Source organism: Cadophora gregata (assembly GCF_030347475.1).
Source record: "Cadophora gregata isolate MNR1 chromosome Unknown scaffold_16, whole genome shotgun sequence".
NCBI classification, from domain to species: Eukaryota; Fungi; Ascomycota; class Leotiomycetes; order Helotiales; family Ploettnerulaceae; genus Cadophora; species Cadophora gregata.
The window spans coordinates 1,837,441-1,854,665 of record NW_026695939.1 but is presented as its reverse complement, the minus strand read 5'-3'; the positions used below and the strand labels follow the sequence as shown (position 1 = coordinate 1,854,665).

The following is a 17,225-nucleotide window of genomic DNA, read 5'->3' as shown; positions in this document are numbered from 1 at the left end:
TGAGATGACCTCATCTGGTATTCCGTGGCTTGCGAAGATTGTTCTGAGGAATACCTGCGCCATCATGGGCGCGTCCTGTGTTCCAAGTACTGGTACCATGTACGCGTACTTTGTGAACCTATCCGTTATCACACAGATCGAGTCGTATACGATTCCTGTGACTGGGTCTTTCGAGGGTGGTAGCTCGACCACGAAATCCAAAGCGATTGATTTCCATGGGCGAGGTGGTGTTGTTGGTGACTTCATGAGCCCATACGGAGCATGGTGTGATGCCTTGTTCCGGATGCATGTGTCGCACGACGCTACCACGTCTTTGACTACCTTCCTCATTCCTGGGAAGTAGTATTCCCTGGATAGCCTAGACAGCGTCTTAGCTACCCCCTGGTGTCCATGAGCGGGCAGCCCATGCCAGTGCGTGACGAATTTAATCCTGTCCCCAGTGGGTATATAGATTCGTCCTTGGTACAGAAGCGTGCCGTCTGAGGTGAAGGAGAATCCTTCGCCCAGCTGCTTCTTCTGTTCGGCTATGACCGGGTCGTTGGCATAGCCCCTCCAGACTTTCTCGGCGACCTGGCCCGTTGAGGCCAGCTGTCGGTGATTGACTATTAGCGAATCACCATCCTTCCGCAGTACGGTGTGGGATTCGTGAGTTTTGTTTGCGAGATATTCTGGTTTCCTGCTCAGAGCGTCGGCTCTGGCGTTTTCCGTTCCCTTGACATAAGAAATTCGAAGTTTAACGGTAGAGAGTGTTTCATACCATCGAACCTGGCGTCGGTTCAATTCTTTGGTCGTTGTAAAGTAAATGAGATTCTTGTGGTCCGTTAGGATCTGTACTTCGTGGGCGGCGCCCTCGAGGTAGACCTTCCATTCGCGTACTGCGTCCACAATTGCCAGCAACTCTTTGTCGTATATGTCGTAGTTGAGTTCTGCTGGTGATAGTTTCCGCGAATGGTAAGCGACTGGTTGCTATCTTCCGTCCTCGCCCGGCTGGCTGAGCACGGCTCCAATAGCGTAGTCCGAAGAATCTGTCTCTATGCGTATTTCTTTGTCGGGGGTGAAGGAAGTGAGTACTGGTTCCGCGATGAAAGCCGCTTTGAGTGCCTCAAACGCTTTTCGTGCGCTGTCGGACCAGTGGAATTCCTTGTCCTTGTGGGTCAACTCCGTGAGTGGCCCGGCGATTTTCGAGTAGTCCTTGATGAATCGCCTGTAGAAGTTGGCAAACCCGAGGAATGATTGTACTTCCTTGACATTCGTGGGCCCCGTCCACTCGATGATTGCTTTGATCTTTTTGGGATCCATAGCCAATCCTGCGGTGGTGACCACATAGCCTAGAAAGACAACCTCGTCCACGTGGAAGTTGCACTTCTCTGGTTTGAGTAACAGGCAGGCGTCCTCCAGCCTCTGGAGAATGGCTGTGACGTCCTTCACATGTTGCTCCTCTGATTTGGAGTAGACCAGTATGTCGTCCAAATAGCATATGCACGTTACGTCTAAGTAAGGCCGCAAAACATTGTTGATCAGACGCTGAAATGTGGCTGGTGCGTTAGTCAAGCCGAAGGGCATGACCGTGTACTCGTAGTGACCGAAACGGGTGCGAAATGCTGTTTTCTCTTCTTCACCCTCAGCCATCCTAACGAGGTTGTATGCTCCTCTTAGGTCAAGCTGAGTGAAGATCTTGGCTCCAACGAGTCTGTCCCGCAGCTCCTTGGCCAATGGTAGTGCATAACGATCCTTCTTTGTGGCATCGTTCAATCGACGGTAGTCGATGCACATTCGTCGTCCACCGTCTTTCTTCTCTGCGAATAAGACGTTACTTCCCCATGGGGATTTGGACTCTCGGATGAATCCCTTCGCTAGGTTTTCATCGATGTATTGCTTGATCGTCATCAAGTCTGTCGCCGAATATTCCCTAAGTGGTTGGAATATCGGTTTGGTACCTGGTTCTAACTCGATCCGATGATCGTAGTCCTGGTGTTTCGGCAAGGCCTCGATGCCTCGTTCTTCTTTGAACAGTGCCGCAAACTTCTTGTATGCTGATGGTATATCCTTCATCAGTGGACCCTTGTCTTGGTGTCCGAGCTCTTCCTTGGAGGTGGCGCTAACCTCTCGAATGCTCACTGCTTCTGTTCCCGGTGGATAACAGCAGTCTTGGCAACGACTAAACTCAAGTTTTCCTGTCTGCCAATCGACAACAGGATTATGCTTTTCCATCCATGGCAACCCCAGGATGATGTCGTGCCTTCCAATCCTGACGACGTCGAATTGGATTATTTCGGAGTGTCCGGCGATGCCCATATGGACTGGAGCGGTCTGGACCTCGATCAGTCCATCGGAGGCGACCTTGCCATCCGCCAGTACCAGGTGGTATCCCTTATCCTTTACTTCGGTTGACAGGTAGTGCTCGAGCACAACAGTAGGAGACATGAAGTTCCCTTGTGCCCCAGAGTCTACCATCGCCTGAAGCTTGACTCCCTTGATTTTAACCTCCAACGTGAGATGTTTATCCCCAATGGCGGCAAGTTGCCGCACACAGAAATATTCCCAATGTACGCTATGGTCGAGGACACTTTCCCATACCCTTCGATTGCCATAGCTTAGGCTGACCTTGTATACGAGCCCTATTCCGAGTTCGGTGTATGTTACTGGGTTGTACATCTCGTAATAGTACCGGCCGTCATCATTGACGTGGACCCATGTCCTATTATGTCGGTTCTCAGCCATGATTTCCCATTCCTCGCCCACCCCTGGTGGCGCGCTGGTGTTAAGAATGACGGTATTCTGGAGTGGCAAGTGCTGCATAAAGGTCGTCGGTCCTTCCCAGCTGCCGGCCATTCTCCATCCGATACGCTTATAGTCCCGGTAGACTACTTCGTACCTTGCCCCCCACGGTGGACCCCCCAAGCCGACAAGGCCTGGTTCCTGATAAGTAACCCCGGTGGCTACATTGGTCCAGTGGCGAGTGTTACAGCTAACCTGATACAGGCTCTCTTCTCTTTGGGTAACTTCCCAAGTTTCACCCACTCCTGGTCCTGAGAGTTCAGGTTGAGGTGGCCCTGGTTCTGGAGTCCACTCTGGCTCCTGGGCTTCTTCCTCGCTGTCACTTGGCATTAACTCTGTGTCATCGTCTGGCCCAGAGCTGTCGTTGTCTCGATACACATAGTCCTCAGGGGGCGTGCTGACGACGGTTTGCTCGAGCTGATCCACGACGCTCGCGGAATCTCGCTCGCTGTCGTCAGAATCGCCCAACTGGGTGTGGATGTGATTCTCCTCGAGCTCGTCTGTAGTCATGTGTCGATACGTCGCGGCGAGTTGTCGTGTTGGTTCATTGTAAGAGCCACGTCCCATTGCGTTGGCATGTTTCTTGTCTGTCCACGACTTCTTTTGTCGATGAGAGCTGGCCATGTGACCAGGGAGGCCACACTCGAAGCACAGCTTCTTTTCTCGTCGCTCGCTCATGACTTTCTTAGATAGCCCGCCGTTGCGCGGCTTTCCTTGATGACTTGGCTTCCGGAACGTCGCATCGAGTTCCATTTCCCGAGGGTAGAATGGTTTCTTGTTATTGCCCCCTCTTCCTTGGTGCATGTGCGTTCCGGAGCGGTATTGGCCTTTCTTCTCGAGTGCCCTCTCGTAGTTTCGGTTGTCAATCTTGACAGCCATTTCGATGAGTTCTTGCAAGTCGGTAGGCGCGTCCGATCTTGCTATCTCATCTTTCACTCCGTCTTTCAACCCTTTGTAGTACTGTGCCCGAAGGGCGTCGTCATTCCAGCTGGTCTGATTCGCGAATTGCTGGAAGGCGGCAGTATACGTGGTCGCTGACCCGACCTGCTTTAGGTTCTGGATGTTCCGTTCGGCGGTACGGTTCTGATCAATGTCGCCGAAGACGCGGTTGATCCTATGCTCGAAACCTTCGAAGGTCATAAAGATCTTCTGGGATTCCTTGGTCATTGCCGTGGAGACTCTCCCATCCTTGGTTCGGTTCTGAATGTAGTCCGAGAGGAAGGTCTCGATCCAGTTGAAGGCAGATCCCCGGAGGAAGGACGAAGCCCAAAGGACTTTGTCAGTCTCCGTGGCGAACTGGTGACCGTTGAAGCCCGTATAGAGCTTAACCTGCGTGAGGTATGCTCTGAGCTTGGATCGGTCTCCGTTGTAGAGATCCGGGGCGGCGATCTTGGGTATGTTCTTTGGGTCGAAGACCTTGGCGGGAGCCGAGTGGTCGTTCGACGATCCTTTGACGGAGGACATGTTGTCTTCGTGAGTCGGTACCTCTGACGAGAAGGTGCTCAAAGTGTAACTGTCCGGTATTTACTCGCTGTAAATACAGAAGGCTGCAGTTGATCTCTGATGATCGAGAGGTAGGTGTATCACGTAGACGGGAAGACAGTTACTAAGTATCAGAATACTATTTGAAGTTGAGCACGAAGCTCCTATCTAATGGCAGACGTGCCAGTCTTATATAGAACCTTCGTTCTCCTTGGATCCCACAGGTCCCTTGGGATCCTTCACGACATAGTCGTACTGGATCCCTTGGGATCCCCTGGGATCCGTCACGTGACCCGACCGCGGAAGGCCGCTGCCAGATCACCGTGACCTGCAATACTACTATAATGTAATGCTATGTGATACATGTTCCTTAGACCTTATTGGTTCCTGTGAGCTTTACTCCTAGGAGCCGTCCGACTCCCAGGAGTACGCCTGCTCTGAGGATATTTCCTCCTGGGACCCAGCGGGCTCCCAGGAGCGTCCGTAACACCCTAAAAGCGATCCTTATCAGCTCCTTCAAGCCGTCTATGCTTCTACCCTGCCAATTAGGCGTTAGCACCCCAGGTGGTGTAGAGCCTATAATCTTCCTCCTTGACGACGCTATTACCGGCCCAAATACCCTAAAAACTCAGCAAATCGCCTCCTTAGACCTTATCAACGCTTATAACCGAATCGGACGAACCTCAATAGCAGCTGCAGTCGCTAAATACGCCCCTACTCTCTATCGGACCGCTAAATGGGCCTATAACCAGCCTTCAGTGCTAGTAACAAACGAAGGCCACACGCTAGCAAGCGCTGAAGGAGTACGCCAAGGAGACCCTATTGCCCCCCTCTTATTCTCTCTAGCGATCCGCCCCCTGCTAGAGCACCTCCAAAAGACCCTACCGAAGGCTACAATTATAGCTTATTTGGACGATATCTATATCCTTAGCCCTGAAACTACAGCACTACTCCCTGTAGTTATAGAAGCCTTCAGGGACTCTCCAGTAGCTCTTAACCGCTAAAAGAGCACCGAAAGCCCTATTTCCCAGTTACAAACCACTGGACTTAAGGCCTTAGGGACCTTTATAGGCCCTGTAGCACACCGCCGAACGTTTCTCCAGGGGAAAATCGACACTCTCGCTACAGCGCTATATACCCTACGAGACCTCCCTAAACAACACGCTACCCTACTCTTACGGGGTAGTATACACCTACTCCTACGACACTTACAGCGCTAATTGTACTCGGAAGACCTACTAGACCTCTGGAGGTTAGCGGACTTACGAATCAAGTACGCTGTACAAGCCCTAATCGCTAGGGAGCCAGGGGAGAAGACTACCCTAATTCGCCAGGCTTTACTCTCTCTTCCAGTGAGAGAGGGAGGCTTAGGGCTTCCTATACACGCCTTATTAGCCCCAGGGCTCTATAGGGCAGCTAAGGAAGCCTCTCGATCGATTCTAGTGGCTATATGCCCTAATCTCTACCCGGAACCCCCTGGACGCCCTGTACCGACAGCCCAAGAGGTCTTCTCTAGCGTTAACCAAGACCTAGAAGAGAAGATTCTACCTACCCTATTAAAACAAGCGCTAAAATCGAAGCTTGAGAACGCTAGCTACCTCGGACGATACTGGCTTAGAACCCTGCCCATGCAAAAACACCACCTTTTAGCGGATTCTACAGTTACCGAAGCACTACGGACTAGGCTCTTACTCCCTGTAAAGCCCCCTATTTCGCCCTGTACCGCCTGTGGAGCCTACCCTCAAATAGGCCACGAAGACACCTGTAGAGGTGCTGAACGACGCTGGATTATACGCTATAACCAGGTTACCCGTGCATTTATTACTACCCTTTCTAGCCGGGAAGACCTTAAAGTGGAATCGGAGCCTACGCCAGCTAGAACGCCTATAGCCCTAGAAAACAGCCAACGACCGGATTTTTCAGTGCTTATAGGTACTTCTAGGCACTATTACGACGTTCAAATAGTAGCAATTAACAAGGATTCAGCACGCGAAGAAGCCTATGCTACGCTATCAGAGGCAGCAAACGCTAAACGGCTTAAATACAGCGACTTAGGCCCTGTATTTCACCCCCTGATCTTCTCGGCAGGAGGCCTAATGGAAGCCGAAACAGCGAAGACCTATAAGGCCCTACAGGGCCTATTAGGGCACTCTAGGGCTAAGTGGTTAGACGGGTATATCGCTAGCACCCTAACTCAGGCTCGAGGAATCGCTGCAACCTCGATTCTAGCACGTAGGTAGCTTATAACACACGCTATACCTACCCTACAGCACACACTACACCTACCCTATAACACACACTACACCTACCCTACGGCACACACGACACCTACCCTACGGCACACACTTCACCTACCCTAAGTAACTCACACTTCACCTACCCTGTGATACATACTCTATCTACCCTATAGTACACACTCTACCGACCCTGCGACTCACACTCTACCTACCCTTTGGTACACACCTTACCTACCTTGCAATACACACTTCACCTACCCTGCGACTTACACTTTACCTACCCTTTGGTACATACTCTGCCTACCCTATGGTACACACTCTACCTACCCTGCGACTCACACTACACCTACCCTTTGGTACACACTCTACCTACCCTGTGGTACATACTCTGCCTACCCTATGGTACACACTCTACCTACCCTGCGACTCACACTACACCTACCCTTTGGTACACACTTTACCTACCCTTTGGCACACACTCTACCTACCCTTTGGCAAAGGGTACACACTACGCCTACCCTCTGATACACACTTTACTTACCCTTTGGTACACACTCCACTTACCCTGCTCTTACCCTCTGTATTATTAGTATAGTCCTTCTGTATTTCAAGACTATTAGAGAGAGATAAAAACACTCGTCGCAAGCTAGCGTAGTTAGAAACAAATATAACCCAAACCTCAAACCCTAACTCACACTACACCTACCCTGTGGTACACACTCTACCTACCCTGTGGTACATACTCTGCCTACCCTATGGTACACACTCTACCTACCCTGCGACTCACACTACACCTACCCTTTGGTACACACTTTACCTACCCTTTAGCACACACTCTACCTACCCTATGGTACACACTACGCCTACCCTCTGATACACACTTTACTTACCCTTTGGTACACACTCCACGGGCAGGGGGGTGGAATCAGGGCGTGCCGAGGCTTGGCCCTCACGAAAAAAAATAAAATTTAAAACATAACGCTACCGTATTTTTAATAATACTATATTATAGAGAATCGTCTTACGAATCAAACGCTGTAAAGATCACTAAAATCAGGGGCGGTTTACCTAAGATAAGTTAATCATGAAGATTTTTTCTCCTTTAGAGTGATTTTTCTAGGCACTAAGTAGAATCAGGGCGCGTTTTAGTATCCTCTTATAAAATTAAGTTTTTTTTATTATAATAGGCTTATTAGACTTAAATAACTTAGACTATAGCTTACTAGCCTTAAATCCCTTTATAAATACTCTATTTCTCTTAAGTGTTGATTTTCCCTTAGTATTAGGTGGAAAAAGGGCGCGTTTTTGTACTCTCTTATAAAATAAAGTTTTTTTTATTATAATAAGCTTATTAGACCTAAATAACTTGGAATATAGTTTACTAGCCTTAAATCCCTTTATAAATACTTTATTTCTCTTAAGTGTCGATTTTCCCTTAGTATTAGGTAGAAAAAGAGCGCGTTTTTATACTCTTTTATAAAATAGAGTTTTTTTTATTATAATAGGCTTATTAGACCTAAACAACTTAGATTATAGCTTACTAGCCTTAAATCCCTTTATAAACTCTTTTTTTAAAAAAGTATTAGGGTTTGAGGTTTGGGTTATATTTGTTTCTAACTACGCTAGCTTACGACGAGTGTTTTTATCTCTCTCTAATAGTCTTGAAATACAGAAGGACTATACTAATAATACAGAGGGTAAGAGCCTGAAGGTGTCAGGGGTACAGAAGGTAGAGTACTAAGACAGAAGGAGATAATACAGGGCACTTCCCGCGTCAACTTCGCGCGCGTGCATCGTAGCACGTCTCTTATAGAAACTTATAAAAATTAGCGCGTTTAAAAGCCTGAAGCGCGCTGATTTAACTAGTTAAAAAATTATCAAAATCGGCCTAGGAACGCGCGCGCAATCGCCGATCCGCGCCCTGATTCCGCCGCGCGGCGCGCGCGCCCTGATTCCACCGCGTGCCCCTTTAGGGAAGACACCTACTGTTAAGACAGGGTAGCCTGCACAACGCGGGTTGAGATGTTAAGGCGACTACCCCTCTGCACCGGATCTCCCGGGTGGCTATCGCCATTTGAGTCTGCTGTTATCAGAAACCACCTCTAGTGGCTGTACTTAGGGTGGCTATTCATTCGGTGGCACACTTTGTAAACTCGGGCCTTTCAGGGTTCCCCGCTCCAGATCCACTAATATCCACTTACTAAGAACACCCTTCTAAAGGCCAGGTCAGGCTGACTGTCCCTTCAATTGCCGAAAACACACTTTTCCAGAGTACCGCGATTAAGCGAGGCGCTACAGCTGCCTGAACGAAAGTACAACAATACAGCATTCGAATTTCGGTGTTCTTCGTTGAATTACAGGGTCTCGCTACGAGCTAAGTACTTCCGGTAAGATGTGTTTTTGACGCGGCATTTGAAAGGATAGCGAGCTCTAATAGGTGCTCGCTCCAGGGCACGATCGCCTGAATCCTCATCAGTTCCGGTTCAGCAGCACATGCAGGGAGGCCCATCTGTACTCCCCGTTTGCCGGTGGCGTACCAAGCCACCGGTCGGAAGAGATTCCCTTACACTTACAGAGCGAAGAGAAAGAAAGGAGGTGCTTGTTTATTTAAGAGCAGCGACGCATATCTCACTCGCTAGATTTATATTCACGATTCTCTTCTGCTCAATACTCTTGCGCGTCAAGATGGCTTTCAGTATTTTTGCTGTCCTTGTGGTCACAATCTTGGCCCTTATTGCTTTCCAAGTTGTCTACAACCTTTTTCTACACCCTCTTCGGAGCATTCCAGGCCCGAGAATGGCGGCAGCTACTTGGCTTTGGCTGTTCAAGTACGAACTCAGCGGCCACTGCCACGAGGCTTTTATGAAGTTGCATGAAAGTTATGGTTTGTCAGCCATTATCAGGTGCGAAACAATTGCTAATATCTCTAGGTCCCCTCATAAGAGTCTCTCCTGGCGAAGTATCGATCAACGACATTGAGGTGTACAACAATGTTATTTACGCACAAAATACCAAATTCATGAAGGCGCAATATTTCTACCAGGCTTTTGATACTCCAGGAGGCAGTGTCTTTTCCCAAAGGGACAAGCAAGAACACGCCGCAGAAAAGAGGTTGATGTCCCACGCATTCTCGCGTTCCAATATTCTTGGACTACAAAACTTGCTCTATGACCATACCAGACTTTGGATCAGTCAGCTCAAACAATTTGCAGAAGCAAACAAGCCAATTCCACTTTGGCACGCAACTCAATGTTTGACCCTCGATACTGTGGCGAGATTTAGCTACGGGTCTGGCTGTGATGCGCTTCACTCAAAAGACCTATACTCTCCTTTATTCGACTTTATGGAAAGAGTTACTCCTGCAGCTGCACTATTTATGCACGTTCCAATAATGCGCCATGTTGCTCATTGGGCTGAACGATTTGTTTCAAGTGGCTTTGATGGAGTGGGCAAGGTAAATCTTGAGGTACTTTCGAAAAGGTAACTGTACTGACAACGGCAAAGAGGGCCTTGGAAGGGCTCAATAGGCTAAAAGACCAAAAAGTGTTTGAGGACAAGGTAGGGACGATTATGTTCGAGAGTATGATCAGACAAGCTGCTCAACGAGAAGTGACACTTGACAATGACAGAATGATCACAAATGGAAATCTCATGCTCTCCGCAGGTACACCTGTCACTATCATGGAATATTCACGCGCTGACTCTGCATATGCACCGGAACTACCGCTATAAGTTTGACCACCGCTATATATCATCTTGTAGCTCGGCCAGTTCTATATAAAGAGCTCCAAAATTTGCTATTGAGCCGATTTCCTGAGCCCAGCACACAACCCGATCTGAACATGTTGGAGACGATTCCCTTGCTAGAAGCATGTGTTAAGGAGGCACTGCGAGTTGCCGCACCGGCAAGAGGGAGACATCCTCGGGTTGTGCCCCCAGGGGGGTGGACTTACAAAGGTCGATATCTCCCGGAAGGTGTAAGTCACTGTACCATAGCCATTGTTTCGACTGCACTGACAGGTCCTGCATCTAAAGACAATCATCAGTGGATCTACCATGTTCCATTGCCTTGACCCAGCTGTTTATCTTGAACCTTTAGAATTCAGGCCAGAACGTTGGCTCGTTCAAGATTCCAAGTCAATGCAACAAAGTCTCGTACCATTCTCTCATGGCTCAAGATCATGCATTGGGCAAAAGTAAATGATTGACCCATCCTTTGTTAGGCGGATCACTAACTTGATGTTAGCCTCGCGAAAGCTGAGCTTTTCATCGGTATAAGCCAAGTTGTCATGAATCTGGACCCTGGAGAGTGCCTCGACTCAAGTTTAGACTATAGCGAGTACTCAGGAATAACCTTCCCAACGACACTTGTAAAAGTTACTCTGAGGCCGCGAAAAAAGGACCCTGATGAATTGCAATGAAAGGGACTGCCCCGGTGTAAGATTGCAGATGTCAGGTGCAGACGGGACAAGAAGCTAGCAAGGTACAGTTCAGCCAGCATAGGTTAGACCTGACAATGACATTGCATTCTGCTTTCCAAGTGGTCTAATAACGCTTCTGGAAGTTCCGTGTCGTCGAAATCGCGAGATGAGTAATGCAGAAGCCAAATTATGCTCCTGTGAGGCTCCTTGAGGACACCTGGTGGATCCCAAACGCAGCCGGAGTGAGCTCGATCCTGACCCAAAGGTGTAGCACAATTGCTCCCACCGAAGAATTCTGCTGAGATGGTTTGATACGGTTTGCTAGATATGGACTCTGATCGCCACTGATATTTAGGATTCTATGTGATTCTCGGTCACGTGAATATCAAGGGCTCTTCTATCCCCCCCCCCTAAACAAACGTTAAACAAGGAGTTTTACAGGCTTCTAAGCCAGTGAGCTACGTAGGGGCCTGTAGCCAATCAAATCGTTGTAGAACCCTTTAGATTAGCCCCCACGTTCTACTCATATAACCTTTTACTAGCAGAAAAAGCAAAGCTCTTACCTTTACACTTTAACTTAACTTTATCTTTATAATATAACTACTATTGTAATACTTTTTACAGATAATATTATAGATATTTAAAGCTTCCTTTGCACTTTAAAGACTTTATAAGTCAAATATATCTATAAAGTACCTAATTTACAGGCCTTTAATAGTAATTCCCTCTTACCTTTGCTTATTTTATTCTCTTAAGCCTTAACACAGTCCTAAGACTTTTAAAATAACTCTTGCCCTTTATAGACGCTTATTTAAAAAGTGTATACTCTTTTTACCTTTTAAACAAACTAAATCTATATTAAAACAACTCTTGAATTTAGCTATAACCTTTAAGAGATACAATTAAAACTAGGTTATACTCTTTAGTAAATCTAATAGGCTAAAGAACACAGAATTACTGTAATAGCACGGTTTAGCGTTAGCTAGCACGTGAGCGAAATAACCACGGATCAGGTGATAACCTCTCTATTAGCGCGAATATCAAGCTAAGGAGCTCTCGATTCCGTGGAGGGCGCTCGAGCCTATATAGACAAATTCACCGGGCTATTCCCGATTAGGCCTAATTACATTTGACGTAAAGCTTAATGTAGACTCTTATAGTAGCGTAGAGCTATTTCCGCTTGCGTATAACTAAGTGAGTAACTGTCGGTAAACCCCTTCCAAGTTAACCGAGCTCTACCGAGTCTTACCGAGCTCTAGACTTTTCCTAATCGGGTATAGTAAAGAAGTGGTTACTACTACCTTTACAATTACCCCTTAAAAGCACTAAACTAGACGTTTTTAAAAGCTAGGGATAAATACACTTACTTAAACAAGGCTCTATGATTAGCTCCTTTAGTCTCCTTTTTACTAATATATTATATTAAAGCATATTCTGTCTTTTGTTTTTAAGTTTAATATATATAAAGAACAGGCTATTTAGACTAGTTTTAAGCTTATAGGTTATAAAAGATAAGTCTCTATAAAGAAAGGCTTTTCAGATAATCTTAAGGTTTGTAAAAAACGTCTTAAGTTTATAAAAAAAAAAAGGCAAATACTAGTCTTTTAAATAAGTTCTTTAATAAATATTCTCAGATAAAGTATAGGCTTTTAAAGAAGTATATTCACAGTCTTATATTACCTACAAAGAGGATAGTTTTAATTAATACTAGCTTAAGTGTTTATAGTATAAATTTAAAAAAAGACCTACTTAAATATTTTATAATACAATTACACTTAAAAATAAGAGACTAGTTGTTTTTAAGAGAAAAAAATAGAGTTTAATAAATTCTACTAAGTATAATATAATTATACTAAATAACATATATATATTTATCTAAATAGAGAAGAATTAAAGAAATTACCTTATTTAGATATAAGATAACACCTCTTGCTACTAATTAAAAGCTATATATATAAACTTTAAGAGATATTATATATAATATCTTAAGTTTTTATACTACTCTCTAGACTTTAATTTAATTAAGCACATATAAAATTAGATAAAAAATTAAATCTAACGTTATTATTATATGACGTATTATAACACGGTAAGAATACCTCTTTAAAAGCTTTGTTAAATTATATAAGAGGCGTCAAAGGCTGTTTTAGAGGATTTTATCAGGGGGCTTTATAATTCTTAATAGAAGAGATGTCAAACTGTAATTGATACATAAGGCAGCCTTATAAAATACTAGGAAATCAATGATATTTACATTATCCTGTATTTAGAAGCGGTGAGCCGAAATTAGGAGCAGTAAGCTGATTTTCTAGAGGGTTCCACACCCCCTGTTTAACGTTGGTTTAAAGGAGGGATAGTAGGATAGAGCTTGATTTGTAAAGCATAGAGAGCTCTAGAAGTTCTTCCCTATGTATGTAAACCTACTCTTAACCTACCTTTAGAGGGATGAGGAGTGCGAAATACAAGAATTCAATACTTTCGTCCTTCGATAATCGATTACAATGCAGCTTATACCTCAATTTTCAAGCCTAAAAAAGTCCGGGCGACAATCCCAACAAATATGATCTGGCATGCTTTAGGAGTTGCTCTCGTTTTGGCCCTCGGCCAGTTACTGCTCAGTGCCTTTTCCCCGGGAGCATCAAATTTTCCAGGACCATGACTAGCAAAGCTCACAGGGCTTTGGCGCATTGACGTCTCCTATCAAATCCGCGAGCCCGGTATTGTCAGAATGCTGCATGGAAAATATGGATCTTTTGTTCAAATGAGTCCCGAATTTATCCTTCTCTGTGACCCTTCCCTGATCGAACCAATCTACGCAGCTAGAATCAACTTCTTCCAGGGCGCGTGGTATAGAGGCCCGCCCCTGCGTTTCTATGATTTGGTAATGTTCAGAACGCAATCCCTTGCGCAGGTGCGTTGTGGTCAAAATGTGAATTGGAGGAGCCTACCTACCTAAGTAGAGGGCGTTGCTTGAGTACTGTAGACCTTACCTCGTGCTTCAGCGTGTTTACTTAGACTGACATAAGTGATCTTAATCCCAGTGCAGCACAAAAGTGATTGACACTCCAACTTTTTTCATCGAGAACATTGAAGAATGTATTGCGATCCTCAAAGGTAAGGGAGGACGTCTGGAAAGGAATTGGGAATACGGCATACCGAAGAAGCCACCGGCAAAGACGAAAACATCTTCGAAGACATCACATCAGACGGGACAAGAGAACACGAGATGATAATAGCATAGATCGGCCTCAAGACCAAATAATAGAGCTGATTACAGAAATTCCGCACTTCTTCTCGATATCGTACTTCGTCTGCTTTCTCATCCATTAAGCTCCACTACTAACACCAATGGGCTCCCCAGTCTTATCTGCATCCTGGTCAAAATCCCGAGTATACTGATCCCACATTTTGTCAATAACCTTGAAGTGTAGTTCGAGATCGACCTTATCCTCATCCTTATGCATTGGCTGCTTAAGTGGTCGGCATGAGGCTCCCTCTCTACCGCCCTTTTTATTATGGCAAGTCCAGTTGCCATCCTTGGTTTCAGGAGACTTTTTCGGCACTGGCCCTGGATGAGCGATCAGTTCCCCCTTGAACGAATCCCATTTCGCACGCTGTTTAGTTAAGAAATCGACCAGTCCGGCGAGCCTAGCGACAGTATTTTCATTGGCTGACATGATTTTGGATATGCTGAGTGTCTTGTCAAGGTAGGTCTGCTTGTTTGAAAGTGCCTTCTCCGGTTTTGTGCTATGCAGTGGGATGCGATAATTCGAATCAAACCAGCTGCGAACGGGAGAAAAATGCATAGCGAAGTTATTCCTTGTCCACCAGGCTCTTGTCCAGAACCACTGCTCCTCCAGATGCACTACCTGTGCGCTCTCAACTTTCAGTAGCGCCTCTCGAAGGTCGTCGAGGCGGTTATTGATAAATTTAATAGAAAGTATAAGGCTCTCGATATGCTTGATCAAAATCGTGATTGCGCTGATCATTGCTTCGCATTGATGCGCATAGTCCTCGATGAGTTTTCGGGCGGCCTTTCCGCGACCCTGGCCTGAAATGAACCGGAAAAATCTGGACGGAAACCAAGTTTCCTTCGCCTCGGCAGCTTGTAGGATGAGCTTCGAACGAAAGTAACCGAGTGTTACTGTGACTTTGGATTTGGCACTGACAAACTGGCTTTCCATGAGAAATAGCTGGCTTGCCGCTATGTCGATGGCTTCAATAACACCTGCGAGTGGTTTGATAGCTGGTGACTGTCTGTCTCTTTGAACGGGGTCGAGATTGTATTTCCACCTGCCGTGTAACCGCTGGTAGGGGACACGGAGCTCCGTGAATGAACTACCAAGCTCAGCGTATTCATTGGAGATTCGAAAACATTCAGTCCAGAAGGCCGAATCAGATAGGCTAGTAAATGTATGAAGTACTTCGGTAGTGTTTCGTTTAGGCTTCGGGATGTTGTATGCCTTGTAGATTGGGGGACAGAGTTTAAATCCCAGTGGATCAACGTGTCGAACGCCAGGAACATGACAGGTAATTGTTGCGAATGGAATGCTTGCTACATGTGCAACTAATCCAACCCCAGGAAATGTCTGCAAGAAGATGCGATATGTGCCGATGCAACCGTAGAAAACCGCAACGCAAACATAGAAGTAAAACCCGTAGCGAATGATAGTCTTACAGATGCGTTGAAAAAACCAAATAGACCAGGACGAGGTGAAAAGAGCGACGAAACGTGCGTCAGCAGCGTTAAAAGAGCGGCAAATTGCGGAAATGAGCTCCCGACACAGTGACCGTACACCAGAAGAGATGCTAATCATTATAGCGTGTAGTCTGCGACCTGTGTTGGTCACCAACAACTCGAATCCGGCGTCCCACGCTGTCTCGCGCAAATATCCTGGCCCCAGTGGGCTGAGCCAACTTGAGGCAGATGTACCCCCATACCTCATCATTTCTTCTAAATTATGTAGACTCAAGTTGACATTCGGGTTGAGAACTGGGTGACGACTCGGGACTGGGGATGAAGATATGGCTCGCAAGCGGGATGGACTGTTTCCCGGGGTGTCACTGTCGGATGATGTTTGCGAAACACGCTTGGAGCGCTCCATTCTTTAAACGTTGATTAAGTCTTGTTGAGATAGAACGAAAGTCTGCTTTTTGAGAATCCACGAGTCAGCAGAAGGCAATAAAACTGACATATCAATACCAGACACCCGGGCAGGGGAGGATATCACTCCACAATAGAGCAGATGTAGGAAAAAGAGAAGAATAACAGACGCCTACATTAGTGATTATAACAGCAAAAGTAGGAGATATCTTACAAAAGTGGCGTTACGCTGTCCCTCACCATTCGTGTTCGATTTCATGGCACGCGCCTGATCTCGGTCTGCTAATTCTTCTCACCTGCCTGCCGGTGCTGTTCCAGCTGATACTGAACTTCCTTGAGCTTTGCTTTGACATTTAATGTACTTGCTATCGCAGGCACAGGCATACGGTTCAGTATATTGACTGAGGTCTAGATGTTCGACGCTGAACGAGCACTCCCAGGTGTCTTGGAGGACAATCCCGGGTCGACTGCGGACGAGGAATGTCAGCAATAGTGGCGTGTCCACAGGGAGGACGGGGATACCGAAGAGAACAGAGAATGTAATCGAGTCATTTCCGGAGAGATGTGAAGAAAACGGATGTGGACTAACAAATTGGTCATCTCCGTTGTTTGTTTGTTTGTTTCATCGACTGGTTGCAGGAGACCCAACCCAAGTGGGCTCGCTTGTGCTTGGCCTCAGGACCTTAGGCATGTTACCCAGTGTATGATGTGCGAGGACCGGTTTGGAATCCGGTGAAAACTGTAGGAATGTAAGAAGAGAGGTGAATAGGAGTACGCAGAGAGGGAGGACAGCATTTGTGCGGCAGAATTTGAAGAAGTGGGGAGGGAAGGTATGCCATGTGCTGGGGCTGATTATGCATACTTTTCTGGATTTCTGATGCCACGATAGCTTGCGGCTCATACTCTTGTGTTTGCTTGCCATGTCTTGCGTTTTGCGCCTCTGCCGCTTTTTTTCTGCCAGCTCTCTGCTCGTTGTCCAGAGCTCCAAGCATCTGTCCCTCCTCCGTGTTTACCATGAATCATATTCAATGTCCCAAAACGAACAGCGTACATTTTCTCCTTCCCTAATATACGTCAGTAATAATAGGCCTTTCTAATCACGGTAGGAGCAAGGCAGACGTGTTTTTCGTCGTCCTCTCTCTCCCCCTGCGGGAGCAGCCCCCGGAGGGCCAGCGGAGCGTCACCACACTCTGGAATAAAAAT

At 46.5% G+C, this 17,225-nt stretch overlaps 3 protein-coding genes across 3 annotated transcripts; 2 read left to right on the top strand and 1 right to left on the bottom strand.

The window, feature by feature from the left end:
* Positions 1-8,990: 8,990 nt before the first annotated feature.
* ONS95_005828 (uncharacterized protein) lies at positions 8,991-10,229 on the top strand (the record flags this gene model as incomplete). The annotated part of the gene is made up of 3 exons (XM_058499260.1): positions 8,991-9,381; positions 9,428-9,951; positions 10,002-10,229. The coding sequence occupies 3 exons, from the start codon at positions 8,991-8,993 to the stop codon at positions 10,227-10,229; spliced, it is 1,143 nt and encodes a 380-aa protein (XP_058351528.1).
* Positions 10,230-10,339: 110 nt separating this feature from the next.
* Positions 10,340-10,918, top strand: ONS95_005827 (uncharacterized protein; the record flags this gene model as incomplete). The annotated part of the gene is made up of 3 exons (XM_058499259.1): positions 10,340-10,474; positions 10,533-10,693; positions 10,744-10,918. The coding sequence occupies 3 exons, from the start codon at positions 10,340-10,342 to the stop codon at positions 10,916-10,918; spliced, it is 471 nt and encodes a 156-aa protein (XP_058351527.1).
* Positions 10,919-14,244: 3,326 nt separating this feature from the next.
* On the bottom strand, positions 14,245-16,023 carry ONS95_005826 (uncharacterized protein; the record flags this gene model as incomplete). The annotated part of the gene is made up of 1 exon (XM_058499258.1): positions 14,245-16,023. The coding sequence occupies one exon, from the start codon at positions 16,021-16,023 to the stop codon at positions 14,245-14,247; it is 1,779 nt and encodes a 592-aa protein (XP_058351526.1).
* Positions 16,024-17,225: the final 1,202 nt, after the last annotated feature.